This window comes from Lepidochelys kempii, chromosome 3 (assembly GCF_965140265.1).
Source record: "Lepidochelys kempii isolate rLepKem1 chromosome 3, rLepKem1.hap2, whole genome shotgun sequence".
Classification (NCBI taxonomy): domain Eukaryota; kingdom Metazoa; phylum Chordata; order Testudines; family Cheloniidae; genus Lepidochelys; species Lepidochelys kempii.
The window spans coordinates 129,304,013-129,321,582 of record NC_133258.1 but is presented as its reverse complement, the minus strand read 5'-3'; the positions used below and the strand labels follow the sequence as shown (position 1 = coordinate 129,321,582).

The 17,570-nt window shown below is 41.9% G+C and overlaps 1 protein-coding gene across 9 annotated transcripts in view; it reads right to left on the bottom strand.

Moving 5' to 3' along the window:
• FAM120B (family with sequence similarity 120 member B) overlaps positions 1 to 10,254 on the bottom strand; it is a 90,730-nt gene extending 80,476 nt beyond the window's left edge. For 7 of the 9 annotated variants that reach the window (XM_073337989.1, XM_073337994.1, XM_073337993.1 and 4 more), the window contains exons 1-2: positions 9,844 to 9,926; positions 874 to 1,929 (exon numbers count right to left, since the gene is read on the bottom strand). In XM_073337989.1, coding sequence (XP_073194090.1) covers positions 874 to 1,893 — 1,020 coding nt within the window. In that variant the 5' untranslated portion in view covers positions 1,894 to 1,929; positions 9,844 to 9,926. Of the gene's footprint in view, positions 1 to 873; positions 1,930 to 9,843; positions 10,077 to 10,193 lie in introns of those variants that run through there. The other 2 variants (XM_073337988.1, XM_073337996.1) reach the window with 2 other exon arrangements.
• Between the last annotated feature and the right edge of the window lie 7,316 nt (positions 10,255 to 17,570).

The following is a 17,570-nucleotide window of genomic DNA, read 5'->3' as shown; positions in this document are numbered from 1 at the left end:
CAAAACAGCACTGTGCACATGAATGCTTTATATCGGTGTAACTTATGTCGCTCAGAGGGGTGGAATATTCACACCACCTGAGCGACATAAGTATTGTCGACATAGGTTGCAGTGTAGACATAGCCCTAGATAATTAAATTTTACCTACCTAAATTTCCTTCACGTTTTCAATCAGAAACAGTATTCTTCTTCATTTTGACTTTACCACTCTAACAGGAGTCATTACAATCAATTATATGTGGATGTGTATCTTTAAACAGTTGCTATATTTTAACTCAGTGATGGCTGCATTTTAAAGGTGGACTAAGGGAATACTGTGTAGTTTTTATTTCAGTTTGTAAGTTTGGAATCTTTTGGGATGGAAATCATAATGTAAATATAAATATACTTTCAAATTATACTCAGAGAGACTTTTTTTAAGATAACTAAGAGAGGTAGAAAGAGAGATCCTATGTTCAAAGCCTATGGGCACCTAACAAAATATGGCTCTTAAATTAGATCCTACACACAATTTCTAAAGGGGCATTTTCTTGAAGTCTCAAAGTTCTCTCTTAATACATTGTCATAGATTTAACATTGTCATGTAAATTAAAAGTCTTACAAAATATATTAGAGAATTAACAAATCTCTGTGTTTCTGGTTACAAAAAAAAAAAAAGACTTGGTTCATTCAAGGAAAAAGACTATTCTTAGCTTGATCCTGAAGTACCATTGCCTGTAAAACTCCAAACCATTTCAGGATCAGCCTTAACATTCAGTAAGGAAAATAATATTTTGCTCGGAAAAAAAAGACATATATGAGTGCACTCATTATCACATGTCAGTAAACGTTTACAGCAAAAGGGTGATGGCGAAGCTTTAAGAGATGAGATACCTGAAAGATCTCCTGATCTGGACATATGGCTGTTTCTTGCTTGACCAGGTGTATTTGAGAATTTGATACACCGGGAGGAAGCCATGGAGACTGTTGGCCAGGCAAGATATAGGACTCCACTCCCCTATAAAGCAATTTCTTGTCAGATGCCAAAGGTAGCATTTCTTCCAAGTCTTTCAGGCTACCATAACAGCATGGAACTCTTGATATGTAGCTTGCTACAGCTAGAATTGTGTTAGCCCTTTTGTCATAGCTCTGGCTCTTTGGAGGACATGAAGCTACACATTTCTGCCAGAAACCCTCCAAAATGTCTTCTGGAACTATATCATTCCCAAGCAGGCAAGCAAAAAGAGGGAGGTCTGTTATGTTGAGGCCCAGTGCATGACAGAGGTTCTCTCTAGAGTACATAACAGTGACCATCCTGTCCAAGCAGAGCTTATCAATAGAAAAATAGGAAGAGGTGTTATAGATGAGGTAGTCGGTATCTTGTCCAAGAATTCCCATGCAATTATTTTGCAGCCCATAAGAGGCCACCTCATAGTCCGCCTCTTGCAATGAACATATTGTTTCTTGACCAAGAGACTTTAAGGCAAAGCGTGTAAAAGTTGCCAACCCTGAAGGAATAAAGAACATCCCTCTCCCTGGTTGTTGTCTATAGGACTTGAGGAACTGAAAGATTCTGGCTATTTCTTTGTTGTTCTTCAATCTTCGTTTGACCCATTCATCTCTCTTTTTCTGCTCTACCACACCATCAAAGCAGAACACCAGCTTGATATCAGCTGCCATAAAAGCTTTAATAAAATCCTGCAAATTAGCAAGGTACTCTTGCCACTGGCCACCACAGACCCAGGATTCTGGTGTGTACCAGTGTCGAATACAGCCCATGGCATCTACCACAATTACAGGAGGGGAGTCAGGATGATTGATGTGATGTTTTTCTGCCATTTCCTTCAGATTTACCATTGTACATGCATCAGGGCAAGTGTTTGCCACAAACCACTGCAAACCTTTAATGCCCATAGTTGATCTCTTTTTAAGCCGAATTCTCTGAGCAATCTGAAAAAGGAAAAACAAAACAAAAATGTTCTAAACCACAATATTAAGAGAGAAGCAATGTTCAATGGTTAGACAAGGGAACTGGGAGTTCAACGAATGGGGTTCTGTTTCTAGTTTTGCTCATGATTCCTTGTGTTATCTTAGGCCTTAGCTCTCTGAACCTGTTTTTCCATCTCTAAACTCGGGATAAAAACTTTGTGATGCATTCTGCCTTCCATCTTTAGTTCTCACTATATCAGCACAAAACATTATAATCTATGCTAAAAGTATCATTTTAAAAAATCAAGATGAACAAAGCTCAAATAAACGGATTTATTTTTAATACAAAAACACAAAGTCTACTTCAAAAATTCAGTGTGTTTGTTTATAGGGACTCAAACAGATATTGAGAGTAAAAAGTGTGTAACTTTTCCCGTGCCAAGGGGGTTTACAACATAGAGACTACTAGCTTAACTTTCAGGGGCCCTCAGCACTCACAACTCTAACTGAAGTCAGTGGAAACAGGGGCTCAACAACTATTAAAATCAGCCCACAGCCTTGATCCTGCAATTGGATCCACGCAGGCAATCCTCCATGCCTACTTGAAGCTTCAGTATAGTCAATGGTCCATCCTCATGAATCCAACTGCAAGACTGAGACCCATATTTCTGCATGCTGTTTTAGTTGCTTCCATTGTATTTTGATTTTAAAATCTTATGCATTTTACTATCATGTATTTTCAAGACTCAAAAGCTAAATTTCAGAACACATTTAAATAATTATGTCCCTAGTTATATGTAGTAAGTTTATGATAACTTGACTGTTAAAAGGATTAACACTTTTAAGTGGTCACTATAGTGCGTGTTCGTTTTGAATCAATTAATCTAAATAGAAAAAATGATACATACTGACTACAATCTTAATACAAGGAAGGGATTAAATCAGATTTTTCTGTATTAAAAAACTGCCAAATGATAATAGAAATATGAATTCCCCCATCATTTTCTGTGTTTAAAAACATGCAAAGGAACCCAAGTTATATATTGTGAAAATAAGTACGGGAGAAGAGTTAAAATTAAAACCTTCAACCACCTCCATTTTTGTTGACAGAAATCCCTGCTCATATTAAATGATTTACATAGCTTTAATGATAGCTGTCTTTTTCTACTAATACAAAGGCTTTTTATTTCAAAGGATTTTCTACCAAAACCTGCTGGTGGCAATACAGAATTTTTTATGCAGCGAGACAAGCTTGTTTTTCTTTTTACTTTGACTTTATTCAAAATTGTCCCCTCCTTTCTCACACAAACAGTGAGGAAATTCACTGCCTGTTTTAATTAAGCAAGTACAAGTATTCCTGTCTTTCACACTGCTCATTTCTCACATTTTGAATTACAAACTACCTCAGGAGTGTTTAAAAAAAAGGAATTGAATATGAAAAGTATCATGAATTTACAACTCTGAAAGGTGCCTATGAGCCTTTCTTCCTCCTCAGAGTTGTAACACCCTTCACATGCAGTTTTCAAACACCTTCTTCAGTGTGAAGTGAGATGAAATGTTTAAAGCAATCTAGAACTACACTGTGGATATTACCTTTTGTAAAAATAGAAATATTATCCCCGTCACTACCACACAGGTGTATACAGTACAGGGTTGCTTTCCCAAGCACTATTTCTAGGGCCATGTGGGTGTCCCTCAAATTCCAGCTGTTTGTGTCATAAACCAGAGGTTTTCACTCCGTTGCACCTGTGATCACGACAGGAGTCACACATCTCTTTAGATTGAGGACTGGTGTATACAAATGCACCATAAAGAGTTCCTTAAAAGGAAGTTATCACATTTCTATGGAGACCCAGCAACAGTTGGACTTGTGAACTGAGAGAACCCCTCTACCACCTAGGTACTGTTTGCAGTTACACCAAGTGATGTGGTGAGGTCTGCCACAGGGTTTTTGAAAGGAACCCACATGGTTTCTGCAGAAATGCACTGGGTCCAAGCAACAGTTTTAGCTATGAAGATCCAGTAAAAGGAGACACTCTCTCCCCAATCAGGTGCTGAAGGAAGAAGCTGCACTAAATAATTTAGAAGCAGCACTATCTAAAGGTGATGCAAATACTCTCCAGCCTTCATGGCTATATCAATATCTGAAACATTCTCTCACATAACTAAGGCCAAACTATACTAGGGACATTTTCACAAAACTTCCCACTATTGCCTGTACTAGTTCAGTAACATTAATAACAGCAATGCTTGGGAACCTAGCGTAGACAGACTGCTGGCTGTCATCAGTATTTTCAGCACTATCATTTAACCATACTCAAAGCAGATGTAATCAACACAATGCTATTTTTGTGCATTAATTTTAGTGCTGTTGAAAGATAACAGACAGTACCGGAGGTTTAAGTCTTCTTTTTAACCACAGAACAGATACAGCCTGAGCAACAGCAGCAGTGCAAGCTTCCTGCATTGCCCCACCTCTACAATGGGCCTTAACCATGACCTGACAGATCACCTCTAATAAATTTGTTAGTCTCTAAGGTGCCACAAGTACTCCTTTTCTTTTTGCGAATACAGACTAACACGGCTGCTACTCTGAAACCTCTAAGAGGTAAGGCAGTTCAGTCTCCAGGTGCATTCAGTCCTCAAACTCCCTGCTGAGACTGACAAGGGTACCAATTTGGGGTTGTCTACATCAGAGATTCTCACCAGAGCTCAGGGCTTCTGACCTGTAGGACACCAGGGCTTGTGGCTCTGGATTTCAGCCCCACAGGGGGCAATGAGGCTCAGAGCTTCTGGCTTTTGGGGGGAGGGGGAGGATTCTGGGGCTTGGGACTCTGGGTTTCAGCCTCGTGGCTCCAGGCTTCTGCCCCACGGGAGCACCAGGGCTCATGTTTCCGGGCTTCAGCCCCACAGCTCCGGGCTTCAGTCATGGGGCCTCGCAGACCCCTGGTTGAGAAGCGATGGTCCACATAACAAAATCTGATCATGTTTAAACACAACTGTGAACAATAAAATAAGATATGATAATGACCATGACTAAGTCATCAGTGTAGACCAGGACAAATCATGCTCAGCTTCATGTCAAATAAGAAGATACTGAACCTGTTTTTTCCTGGGCTACATTAAACACTAAATTATAGTCAAAATCTAACTCAATCATTTACAATCATGTTTAAATGTAACATTTTGTAATGTAGACAAAAAACTTAAGTGTTAAATATGATGTTTTTTTCTGAGGCTTGTGGGATCTGGGTTGAGACCACTAAATTACTTTATGTGGTTCAGATAGCCCTCACTTTTAAATAATTTTTGAACATTAATGACGTAGGCTAACTTACAACTAAGAGATGAATGTTTCTATATTCTATAGCCAATCTTGTGAGCCACTAGTCCCCCTAAAAAACAAGAAAACGGATCCTGAATCTGTCAGTTATTCAGGTTCAGTAGCAGATTATTATACAAGCAGACCCATTGATTTCAAGACTACTTAACCTGAATAAATGTAGCAAAATTGGGCCACAAATGCTTTGTTCTAAAATTCTGGGTAGATTTCTAACAGCCTTTTCATCCTCAACAACAGAAAATACATACACAAATATCATTTGTTTACATCGAACACAAAATAAATCTAAACATTTATTTTTAACATTATTTCCTCGGGTAATTAACAAGTTAACTGCTATAGAAAATACAATGTTCAGTCTATCATGGTGTCCTGAATACCAAAATATCAAGTGTGTACACCTGCATGGAAGCTCTCCTATTCTCCAAGGAGCAATATAATCAGAACTATTTTTTGCTTCATGTTTTGTATATAGATACAGATGTGCATGGCCCACCCTTATTTTGGAATGGTGGCAAATCATCAGTCAGATATAACCTACATGTATGTCAGCACCAAACAGCAAACCTATCATTACGCAAATTTTATTAGACTCATAGCTAAAGTGCAGTCTGTCAGTAGCTGAGAAAAGCCTGCCATTCAACAACTAGACATTATGCCGCTAGATGGCAAAAATATTTAAAATAAGTATTTCCAGCCCCATACACAGAATGAAGCGTTGTCTACACTATGGGCACTACGGCAGCTATGCCTTTATAGTCTCACAGCATAGACTCTTCTTACAGTGATGGAATGGGTTTTTCCACCACTGTAGGTCAGTGGTTCTGAACCAGGGGTATATGTGCCCCTGGGAGTTCGCAGAGGTCTTCCAGGGGATACATCAACTCATCTAGATATTTGCCGTTCTTTACAACAGGCTACATAAAAAGCACTAGCGAACTCATCTTCCCTTCCAAATGCAAACAGATGGAGATCATACCAAAAGGACTGAAGGTAAAAAATCCATTACAATCTACATACCACACAGACTATGCTGACAGATTGTGCCACACACTCTCAAAGAAACTGCGGAACCACCTGATCAACATCCTATACAGCAAACAGGGAAAGATTAAGAATGAGTTCTCAAAACTGGATACTCTCATAAAAGACCAACCTTCCACACAAACTTCCTCGTGGCTGGACTTTACAAAAACTACACACGCCATTTACAACACACACTTTGCTTCTCTACAAAAGAAAAAGGACACTAAACTATCTAAACTATTACATGCCACAAGGGGCCACAACAGTGGTTCCCTTAACCCACCCAGCAATATTGTTAATCTATCCAGCTATAGCTATACTCTAAACCCAGCAGAAAAATCTGTCGTATCTCGGGGCCTCTCCTTCTGTCCCTCCACCCCCACAAACATGATACAGTTCTGTGGTGACCTAGAATAATATTTTCGACGTCTCTGACTCAAGGAATATTTCCAACACACCTCTGAACAGCACAGAGACCTTCCTACCAATACTCCAAAAAGAAGGATTCTGGGTGGACTCCTCCTGAAGGTCGAAACAACAGACTGGACTTCTACATAGAATGCTTCCGCCGACGTGCACGGGCTGAAATTGTGGAAAAGCAACACCACTTGCCCCATAACCTCAGCCGTGCAGAACACAGTGCCATCCACTGCCTCAGAAACAACTTTGACATCATAATCAAAAAGGCTGACAAAGGAGGTGCTGTCGTCATCATGAATAGGTCAGAATGTGAACAAGAGGCTGCTAGGCAGCTCTCCAACACCACATTCTACAAGCCATTACCCTCTGATCCCACTCAGGGTTACCAAAAGAAACTACACTATCTGCTCAAGAAACTCCCTGAAAAAGCACAAGAGCAAATCCGCACAGAGACACCCCTAGAACGCCAAGCAGGGGTATTCTATCTGCTACCCAAGATCCATAAACCTGGAAATCCTGGACACCCCATTATCTCAGGCATTGGCACCTTGACAGCAGGATTGTCTGGCTATGTAGACTCCCTCCTCAGGCCTTACGCTACCAGCACTCCCAGCTATCTTCGAGACACCACTGACTTCCTGAGGAAACTACAATCCATCAGTGACCTACTGAAAACACCATCCTAGCAACTATGGCTGTAGAAGCCCTCTACACATTCCAGACAAAGATGGACTACAAGCCATTAGAAACAGTATCCCCGATAATGTCACAGCAGACCTGGTGGCTGGACTTTGTCCTCACCCATAACTATTTCACATTTGGGGACAATGTATACCTTCAAATCAGCGGCACTGCTATGGGTACCCGCATGGCCCCACAGTATGCTAACATTTTTATGGCTGACTTAGAACAACGCTTCCTCAGCTGTCGTCCCCTAATATCCCTACTCTACTTGCGCTACATTGATGACATCATCATCATCTGGACCCATGGAAAAGAAGCCCTTGAGGAATTCCACCACGATTTCAACAATTTCCATCTCACCATCAACCTCAGCCTGGACCAGTCCACACAAGAAATCCACTTCCTGGACACAACAGTGCTAATAAGCGATGGTCACATAAAAACCACCCTATACCGGAAACCTACTGATCGCTATACCTACCTACATGCCTCCAGCTTTCGTCCAGACCACACCACACGATCCATTGTCTACAGCCAAGCTCTGCGATACAACCGCATTTGCTCCAACTTCTCAGACAGAGACAAACACCTACAAGATCTCTATCAAGCATTCTTACAACTACAATACCCACCTGCTGAAATGAAGAAACAGACTGACAGAGCCAGAAGCGTACCCAGAAGTTACCTACTACAGGACAGGCTTAACAAAGAAAATAACAGAACGCCACTAGCCGCCACCTTCAGCCCCCAACTAAAACCTCTCCAATGCATCATCAAGGATCTACAACCTATCCTGAAGGACAACCCATCACTCTCACAGATCTTGGGAGACAGGCCAGTTCTTGCTTACAGACAGCCCCCCAACCTGAAGCAAATACTCACCAGCAACCACACATCACACAACAAAAACACTAACCCAGAAACCTATCCTTGCAACAAAGCCCGTTGCCAACTCTGTCCACATATCTATTCAGGGGACACCATCACAGGACCTAATAACATCAGCCACACTATCAGAGGCTTGTTCACCTGCACATCTACCAATGTGATATATGCCATTATGTGCCAGCAATGCCCCTCTGCCATATACATTGGCCAAACCGGACAGTCTCTACGTAAAAGAATAAATGGACACAAATCAGATGTCAAGAATTATAACATTCAAAAACCAGTCGCAGAACACTTCAATCTGTCACTCGATTACAGACCTAAAAGTGGCAATATTACCAAAAAAACCCTTCATAAACAGACTCCAACGAGAGACTGCTGAATTGGAATTAATTTGCAAACTGGACACCATTAAATTAGACTTGAATAAAGACTGGGAGTGGATGTGTCATTACATATTTCCCCAAGTTTATTCCCCCCCCCCCCGTACTGTTCCTCACACCTTCTTGTCAACTGCTGGAAATGGTCCACCTTGATAATCACAAAAGGTTTTTTTTCTCTCCTGCTGGTAATAGCTCACCTTACCTGATCACTCTCTTTACAGTGATTATGGTAACACCCATTGTTTCATGTTCTCTGTATATATAAAATCCCCCTACTGTATTTTCCACTGTGTGCATCCGATGAAGTAAACTGTAGTTCATGAAAGCTTATGGTCAAACACATTTGTTAGTCTCTAAGGTGCCACAAGTACTCCTTTTCTTTTTTCAGTACAAACTAAAATGTCATATAGACAATGATTTGTTTATACTGTTCTATATACTGTATCAGCAGTTCTCAAACTGTGGGCAAGTTTGTTTTAATGGGGTCCTCAGGGCCAGTGTTAGATTCACTGGAGCCCAGGGCAGAAAGCTGAAGCCTGAGCCTTGCAGCATGGGGCTGAAGCCGAAGCCAAAGCCCAAGTTTTTCAGTGAAGTGAAACTTGCGGTATGTAAGACAAATCAGACTCCTGAAAGGGATGCAGTAGTCTGGAAAAGCTGAGAACCACTGCTGTAGGTAACCCAGGTCCGAGTGGTCTTCCATCAACCTAACCACATAGACACCAGGGTTAGGTTGGAATAGCCAGAGCACTTGGAAGCATGAATCTTTCACTCCCCCACCAGCCGCGGAGTGACACACTTATGTTGATCTACATTTTAAGTGCAGATTAGGCCTGAGGGAATAGGCAGCCGGTCTACGCTGTCCTGCGCATTGTGTGGTCATTTACACTAGCAAAAAATAGGTGTAAACCATAACCATTCTTACTTCAGTTTGCACTTAATTAATTACTAGTCAGACGCAGCAAAACAGAGAATCAGGCCCCAGCTGTTTCTTGCTGTTCCCTGAACTCTGTGGTATCAGCAGTGCTCACACTGGCACTGGTTTCACTCAAAGTATGTTTTTTTTACACCAGTCTAGCTGAGCCGGTGCGAGCCTGTACGTAGACAGTCTTGTTCCAGCCAAAGCCAAACCACGATGAACCCCTGAAATGAGAGCGTCTACACACGGACCCGCATCACTGTATCTAAACACACCTGTCGCCAGGCCCGTGCCTGGGGCTGGTCCCCGGGGGCAGGCGGGGGCAGGGTGGAAGCGCTGCCAGCCCTCTCCGCGGCGACAGCACGGGCCGTAAGAGAGACTGTGTGTGTGTGTGTGTGTGTGTGGTGGGGTTCTTGGCCCTGGCTGGCCCCGGGGGCGGTGGGAGACTCCCCCCCGCCGCCGCCGCCGCCGGTACGGCTCCCTGCCCGCTCCGGGGATGGGGTCCCTGCCCCCTACAGCGGCAGGACGGACTCTCCCCCGCCCCCCGCCGGCTGTGGAGAGGCCCGCTAGGACGGGGTGGGAGAGGGGGGAGGAGGAGGAGGGACACCTGCGCCCAGGGCCCTACCGAGCGACACACCGGCGACCCCCGCCGCGCACCACACGAGCTTCCGCTTCCGCCCAGAAGGCGGGACTGCGCACGCGCACTGCCCCCGCCGCGCCGCTTGCACGTACCTCGCCGCTGATTGACAGAGGAAAGTGCCGCGGAGCGGCACGTGACTCTCCCACCAGCCAGGTGCTCGGGCCCCCGCCTCCCCAGAGCCGCAGATAGTCCGGGGGCTCCCACACGCATGCGGAGAAACAGCCAGACGCGCTTTGTAAAGCGCAAGGCACCTCCTCCCCCAGTGTAAATCCCACCTATTGCTACCATGTGACGCCAATATTTATGCATATATAGCATCATTGCACCTGGTGCTGTTCGGACATGCCAGAGCACCTGCCCTGGGGTGTTTACGGTACATCGCAGTGTCTGTGTTATTTCGTATACACATGGTACTCCGATACAGTATACCTCTTAGCTCTAATCTGTTACATCTCACTATGTCCTCCCCAGTTATATATATATACTGCGTCCCACTGCCTACAGTATGTCTATTACCCCAGATCGGTACATTACCTTCTCGCGGTAACCGTAGCATAAAGATATCTTTAATTATTTTTCTGTTGTCCCACTGTTATCCCCAATTGTACCCCCCCAAATATATCTTACTGTTATCCCCAAATTATAAAACCCCAGTGTGCACGTCTCTCTTTCTTCTGAAAGGCAGCACTGTGTTTCAAAACAGTTCTTACTACTGATCCTGTTTGCTTGCTGTACCCCTCACATGAGTGGTGCAGAGGGAAGGGGTAACGTTATAAAATATGTATTTGTTTTCTTGGACATTTTAGGATTTCAGAATCTGCTGAAGTGAAAAGGACTTGCTTAAACATGTCTTCCCCCTTTACTAACACTTTAGGTTTTTTATTGGGGTCTCTTTTTCTATGTCCATTTATTGGACTTGGGCTTTAAAAAAAGCGTTTCCTAGCAGCAGAATGCAGAAGGCCCATTCATATTACAATGGGCAGAGAGGAAAGAAAGAGCCTGGTTTGTTTAAACTGCTTCTGTCTTCATTCACAGCCTGATATCCATGCGTATTGTGCTGGCTACAATGGGACTAAAGGACTCATTGTGGTCGAAAACAAATCAAAATAGAATAAGAGATGATAAGATAAAAGAGTCATGCAACAAAATTGTTCAAAAAATCTAAGTCTTACATTTGAGATTTATGTTACCTATTGGCTGCGTGGCCTATTGACCGATGTTTATAATAACCACTAGAGTTTAATAAACAAAGCAATACATGGGAACCTTATGTGCCATTTTTAAAGACACTGTGTAGAAATGGTGGGGTATTGGTTGTTTTATTTAATAGTTATTGTTTTGTGCTTGCATACATTTTACATATACATTCCATATTTCATATGTTTCTATCAGGTTATTCTCCTAGCAGTCACAACACATAATATCATTGTTATAAAAATGCCAGGGCCCTCTTTGTGTGTGCAAACAGCATACTAACACTAATGCTCTCCTCTCTCAACCACAAGATGCTCACATAACCTACTCCATCCCATAGGCAACAGGTGGAAGCTTAAATAACTTCACATGTTTTCAGGGGGGAAGAAGGGACTTTGGGAAACCGATTTCAGGATTAGATCAGATGTTATTGCCAGTGAAAAATTAAACAGAGCAGTGCTCGAGGGAGTACAGATTAATATATTTAGTGACTCTGCATACACAAAGGCTTACCATTGTGGCCACGTCTGAATGCCTGTGAATAGGATGGAACATATGCAGCCTGTCACCGCAGGTGCCCACATCTGTTCTTCTCCAGGCAGATGCTCACAGAAAAGGGGAGAGCATTTCCAAAAGCTCCGATCCACCCCGTCCAAATCCATCCTCTTTTCACAATCACCTTCTGCAAAGTAGTTGCTTTGTGTGTGTGTGTGTGTGTGTGTATGAGATACGTATAGAGATCCACAAAGAAAATAAAAATAACCTCATGGAAACTGGAGGAAGTTTTGAAAGCCCAAGTGCAAAGAAAACAAACCAGCCCCAAACCCCAAAGCATTATAATTTCTAGGTTTTGAAACTGCAGTGTAAAACTGGTTGTTTTACTAGGCCATACGTATAACAGGAAAAGACTATTCTCAAGCTTAGTATAGTATAGTATAAAATGCTATAATTACAGTAATAAAGAAATAATATATGAAGCTATTATTTGGAGTTTAAAATGTTGGGGTTTATGCCAGAGAATAATTAAACTTGGAACATGGAAGAGGTCACTTTCCCTATAGTAGCGAGTGAACACAGATGACATTGTTACTAAAATCTGGGTTACAGTGATGGGAATATTTATATCCACTCTCTGAAAATTCATAACCAGTGAATAACTCATATTTTTTCTAGAACATATTGAAACTAACAAGTAGCCACAATCTCTGGATTTCTTCATGTGCCAAGTAGACAGATTAGACTGAAGTAAGTATGGGCTGGATTTTGCACTTTTTGCTCAAGCAAAAAACAAACAAACAAACAAACAAACAAACAAACAAACAAACAACAGGAACAGAAGGTTTTCCTGACTCTCCCTCCATGGATCCAGCCACTGTGATAGAAAAAGAGAATGGTCTTATCTTACTAGAATGTCTAGATTCACATTCATGTACCTACTGAAGTCGATGCCACTGGGCATGCAGTGTCCGGTCCATAATCATGACCACTTTAGGATTTAACATATTCCATGACTTCACACTGAGATCTATGGCAAAAAAGTCATTGATAGGAATCCTAACTTTGCTCTTTTTATTCACGCAGAACTCCCTTTCAAGTGAATGGGAGTGTTGCATGAGTAAGGAGAGCAAGATTTGTCCGAGTATAGAGGCTATTTCTATCAGAATTTGTTAAGTAATGATCGTGCTCATGAAGTCAAATGCGGAGCTAAAACGGAAAGGGAAAACATAATTTAAATTATTTTAATTGTTTGAGTCTACCTAAAAATAGCGCTAAAACCATGACATTTGTAATTACCAAGCGTTTCTTGTAGGCTACTTGATCTATAACTGGAGATTTTGGTGCATACAGCCCACCAATGTTATAATCAGATAAAATGAGCCCACCCGCAATTCTTCCAAGATGAAACCACTTTCATAAAGTTTTTTTATTTACAGTAAGCCTTAGAGAGTAAAATAGATGAGATTTTTAGAGTCAATTAAAAAGAAGTAGGGAGGGTGAGGAGAAACTTTTAACCTTTTCCTCTTTCTTGTAGTCTCTCGAAAGAAGAATTGGAGAACTATCCGATGGATCAAACTTTAGAGTCTTTTACTTCGTCAAAACTCCCTATGATTTCCTGAGTAAGGACTGTAAAACTTGGGCCATTATTGATAAGTATTATGGGTCACATATAATGACTGAAGTTATCAAACTTTTTTGTAGAATCCTTTTACATAATTTCTAACCATTGACCTAGTCGTTTAAAAAAGAAATCAAAAGAAAAGGCGCTAAGCAAAACCAAACCAAAACAACAATATAATTGAATTGCCAGAAAGAATTTGTGTCCATATTTGTCTTTCCCAGCAAAATTCTCTCTCATCTGGTATTGAGTTATCATTAACAACTAGAATTTTTACTAAAATTGCATAAAATACATGGACACAAAGGAAAATGACAGGTTTCAGATAGCAGCCGAGTTAGTCTGTATTCACAAAAAGAAAAGGAGGACTTGTGGCACCATAGAGACTAACCAATTTATTTGAGCATAAGCATCCGATGAAGTGAGCTGTAGCTCACGAAAGCTCATGCTCAAATAAATTGGTTAGTCTCTAAGGTGCCACAAGTATTCCTTTTATTTTTTTACAAAGGAAAATGTAAGAGATGTATTCTATAAGAGCATGTGTGCTTTATATAGTTATATTGGGATGCATATATAATATACACAGACGCCTTTGGGTACATTTTACATTTTATTTTTAATTTAGAAAGGCAATCTGAGATCTAAAACGATTATGAGATTCTGGAGTTTAGCCTCAGAAGATATGGAATGTGCAGCTACGAGAGAGAGAGAGAGAGAGAGAGAGAGTTAGATGGTCGGAGCAGGTCACACTGGCTTCTCTTTTTGGGGGATCGATGGCAATCTGTTGGTGGGGGAGATGGGCCAGTCCATTGTCGTGCCTTTTTGTGTGTGTTTGGTTTTGTTCCTTCTATGGCCTGGAGGTATCTGTAATCCTGAGCACACCACATTTGCTAAATTTGCCCTAAGGAACGGGCAGATGTTCCCGTGGCAGACATCGGCACGCGACTGACCTCAACCCTTGCAAGAATATTCAACCAATAATCCTTGCCATTTTGAAATAACAGCAACAGCACGCACACACACACACACACACACACACACACACACACACACACACACACACACACACACACACACACAAAGAATAGTCACCAACTTTCCTCATCACAGTTTCCCACAGCCAAAATAGAGTCGGACGCAAGCCAACAACCAAACAAACAGCCAGAGCAAAGGGAAAAGGTTTTCCCCCATGTTCAGTCAGTAAAACATATGTAGGGGCCACTTTCAGATTTTCACAGGAAAGGGCTGAAGAGCAGCTGGCTGCAGTAATCTGATCTGGAGACAAAGGAATGCCCCGTCGGTTCTAGGATCACAGGTAAACACACAACCTTTGTTATGAAAATGAGGGGCTAGGGTAGGGCTAGAGCAGATGATTTGCGATTTGAAAAAGGGGGATGGGGGAGGAGGGGGAGAAGCCACCGAGCTGCTTATCTATCATCTGGCTTCTCTGTGTGCCAGCTGAGCCACGCGACTGCCCTTTCTTATTCTAATCAGCACATGCCTTTGCAACTTTCTACAAACCTTCATGCTAAACTTCTTAATCCCCCTCACACATAAAAACATGCGAATATCCATCAGAAAATACAGAGCAATCATATTACCCCCATAATTGCTTTATTGTAATACATTCCCTCCTTCGCCTCCCCTCTCACCACCAGCCCTATTTTTTATACAGGACTGGGTTACAGGAAAAGCTTACATTGCGTAACACTCAGGGGGAAAACAATCTTTTCCCACACCAGCGCTTGGTCTGCCACTTCCTAGTGAGGAGGCGGCTGAGTTTAAGTTTTCCAGATCAGAAAAGTGTACAGTAGAAGGATAGATATAATACTCATCACGTCCTGATTACCGTGTCAGAAAAGGCACCATCGAACTACTTTGAGGCCAGTGGTTTATGTGGGACTATTTCCAATCACATTCACTTACCCTTACCCCCGTTGCCATAAAGTATGAATACGATCATCTGCTTCACCGCACCTAACCATTCTAGACCTTCAGATGCATTATAAATATACTTGCATGTTAAATATTTCTGTGTATTAGCATGGCAGCGGATATCAGTGACACACACTTAGGTAAATAATATATACCCAATTAAAATATTATACCCAATCAGCGTCACATAACTACACACATACACGTATGCATGCATCTGTCGACATGCACCAGATGGCTATGCTTTATACATTTATAGAAAAATACAAGCCAGTAGAGGGTGAATAAGCAGTATCCTGTAGAAACTAATGCGTGTTACTAACCCTAATGACTAGACATCATGTAATGACTATATCTATAATCTGGCGTGGTTATAAATAAAAGATGATTTGACTGATTGGAAGTTTTCAGCTTTTTTGTTCTGTGGTTGGGCTGTAATTCTTGCAAGGGAAGAGGGAGCCTGGCATTACAGGATGCTATAAATTAAAATATACAGTATTCAGACCGCCTGAGACAGTGCAAGATCTCCGCTCTAGAGAATTGTTTAACGATAAGGCTCAACCTTTTAGTCCTACATGTTTAGACCGCGTAAATGCATTCTGTTCTCTCCCTTATTGAATTCGATTTCTAACAAGTCATTCGAAAAAGCAAGGTGCCTACACGTGATTCTCTTGAATTACCAAAATCCTGTTCTCAGGGAAATTTTTCCTTCCATCCCCATTGCCAGTGTCTGGGCTGTCTTCCGCTCCTTAATGAGCCTGACTTTGTACTGTATATTTGCTGAGTTATCAAAAAGTATTTAAAAGCGGGTTTCAGCATTTTCTTAACGAGAAAGGTGAGGATTTATTACCTCCCTCCAACCTCAGGACTTTGGCTGCTGTGGCCATGCCACCGATAGTCTGCTTAACATACTTCAACGTAAGCTGCCTCTGCATTTGGGGGGCTCTGGTTCGGGTATGTAAGTGTGAGAGGAGTATAGAGACATGCAGTTAGGAGTGAAAAAACGCCATTTGGTTAGGAGCAGATGGCTGGCTAGGGGGTTGATCGCGTCTAAAGGCGTGTCATCCCCCTTCAGCTCGAATCCCTAAGGGCTCCCCTTGTCTTTAAAATCAATGAAAATTAAAGTGCAGAGAAAGGATGAATAGCTAGACCTCGAGTCCCTCCTTTGTTCGTCCCAGCTACTGGTGGGCAGGAGTTAAACTACAACAGCCTCCTATAGAAACACTTAAGTTAAACAGTCTCCCCGTTAGCCCAGCATCTGAAAGAGAGAGGGAGAGGGGGGAAAAAAGCAAAAAAGGAGCTTTCTGCTTGATTTCCCCAACACAGAATCGCGTGGCATAAATTAAGTTGGAAAAGAATAAGTGCATTGGTCAGGATTCTGATGGATTTTACGACGCCTTTCAGTTACGCTTTGCAGCAGTAATCGAGAAATCTGTGCCACGTCAATTTAACAAATACTTGATACTGAAGGGTGATGTTAAAGATTTGGGGCAAGTTTTTTTTTTTTGTAGGTTTAAGCCCTTGCGCGTGTAACTTTTTATTTACAGTTTTTTAAACAGCGATGCAAATGAAAGAACTTTCTATCTCTCCCAGATTAAAAGATTTGTGGTGATATATCACTTCTAACCTCAGTCTATAGACGACCCCAACTTTAAACATATTTTCCCCTCCCACGTGCCCAGAAAACCTGTATAAACCAGATTTGCTTTCCGAGGGAAAAGAGGCTGCAGTAAAGTTTCAGAAGCAGTGGCAAGTCATTAAAAAATATGTTGACGCTAGGTGGCAAGAGTAATTTACAAGTTAAATCTAGCGCTGCTCTCCGATATCCTCTGTTAAGATAGCCACATGTTCCTTACTTAAAGGAGGTGAAAGTGTAGGTGGATTTTTAGTCTTTAGGCATGAACATGCTTAATGGGCCCGATCCGGCCGTCTTTACTCAGGCAAAATTTCCACGGATGTTAATGGGAGACTGCAGGATGAGACCCTACCTTTAAAACTGATTATCCCAGAAGTACCTGTAGTTTAAAAGCAAACATTCCTGTGGACATAAGATTTTATAATCCGGAGGGGGGGGGGAAGGAATATTTGGGTAAAAATGATACGTTTGACCAAAGTTA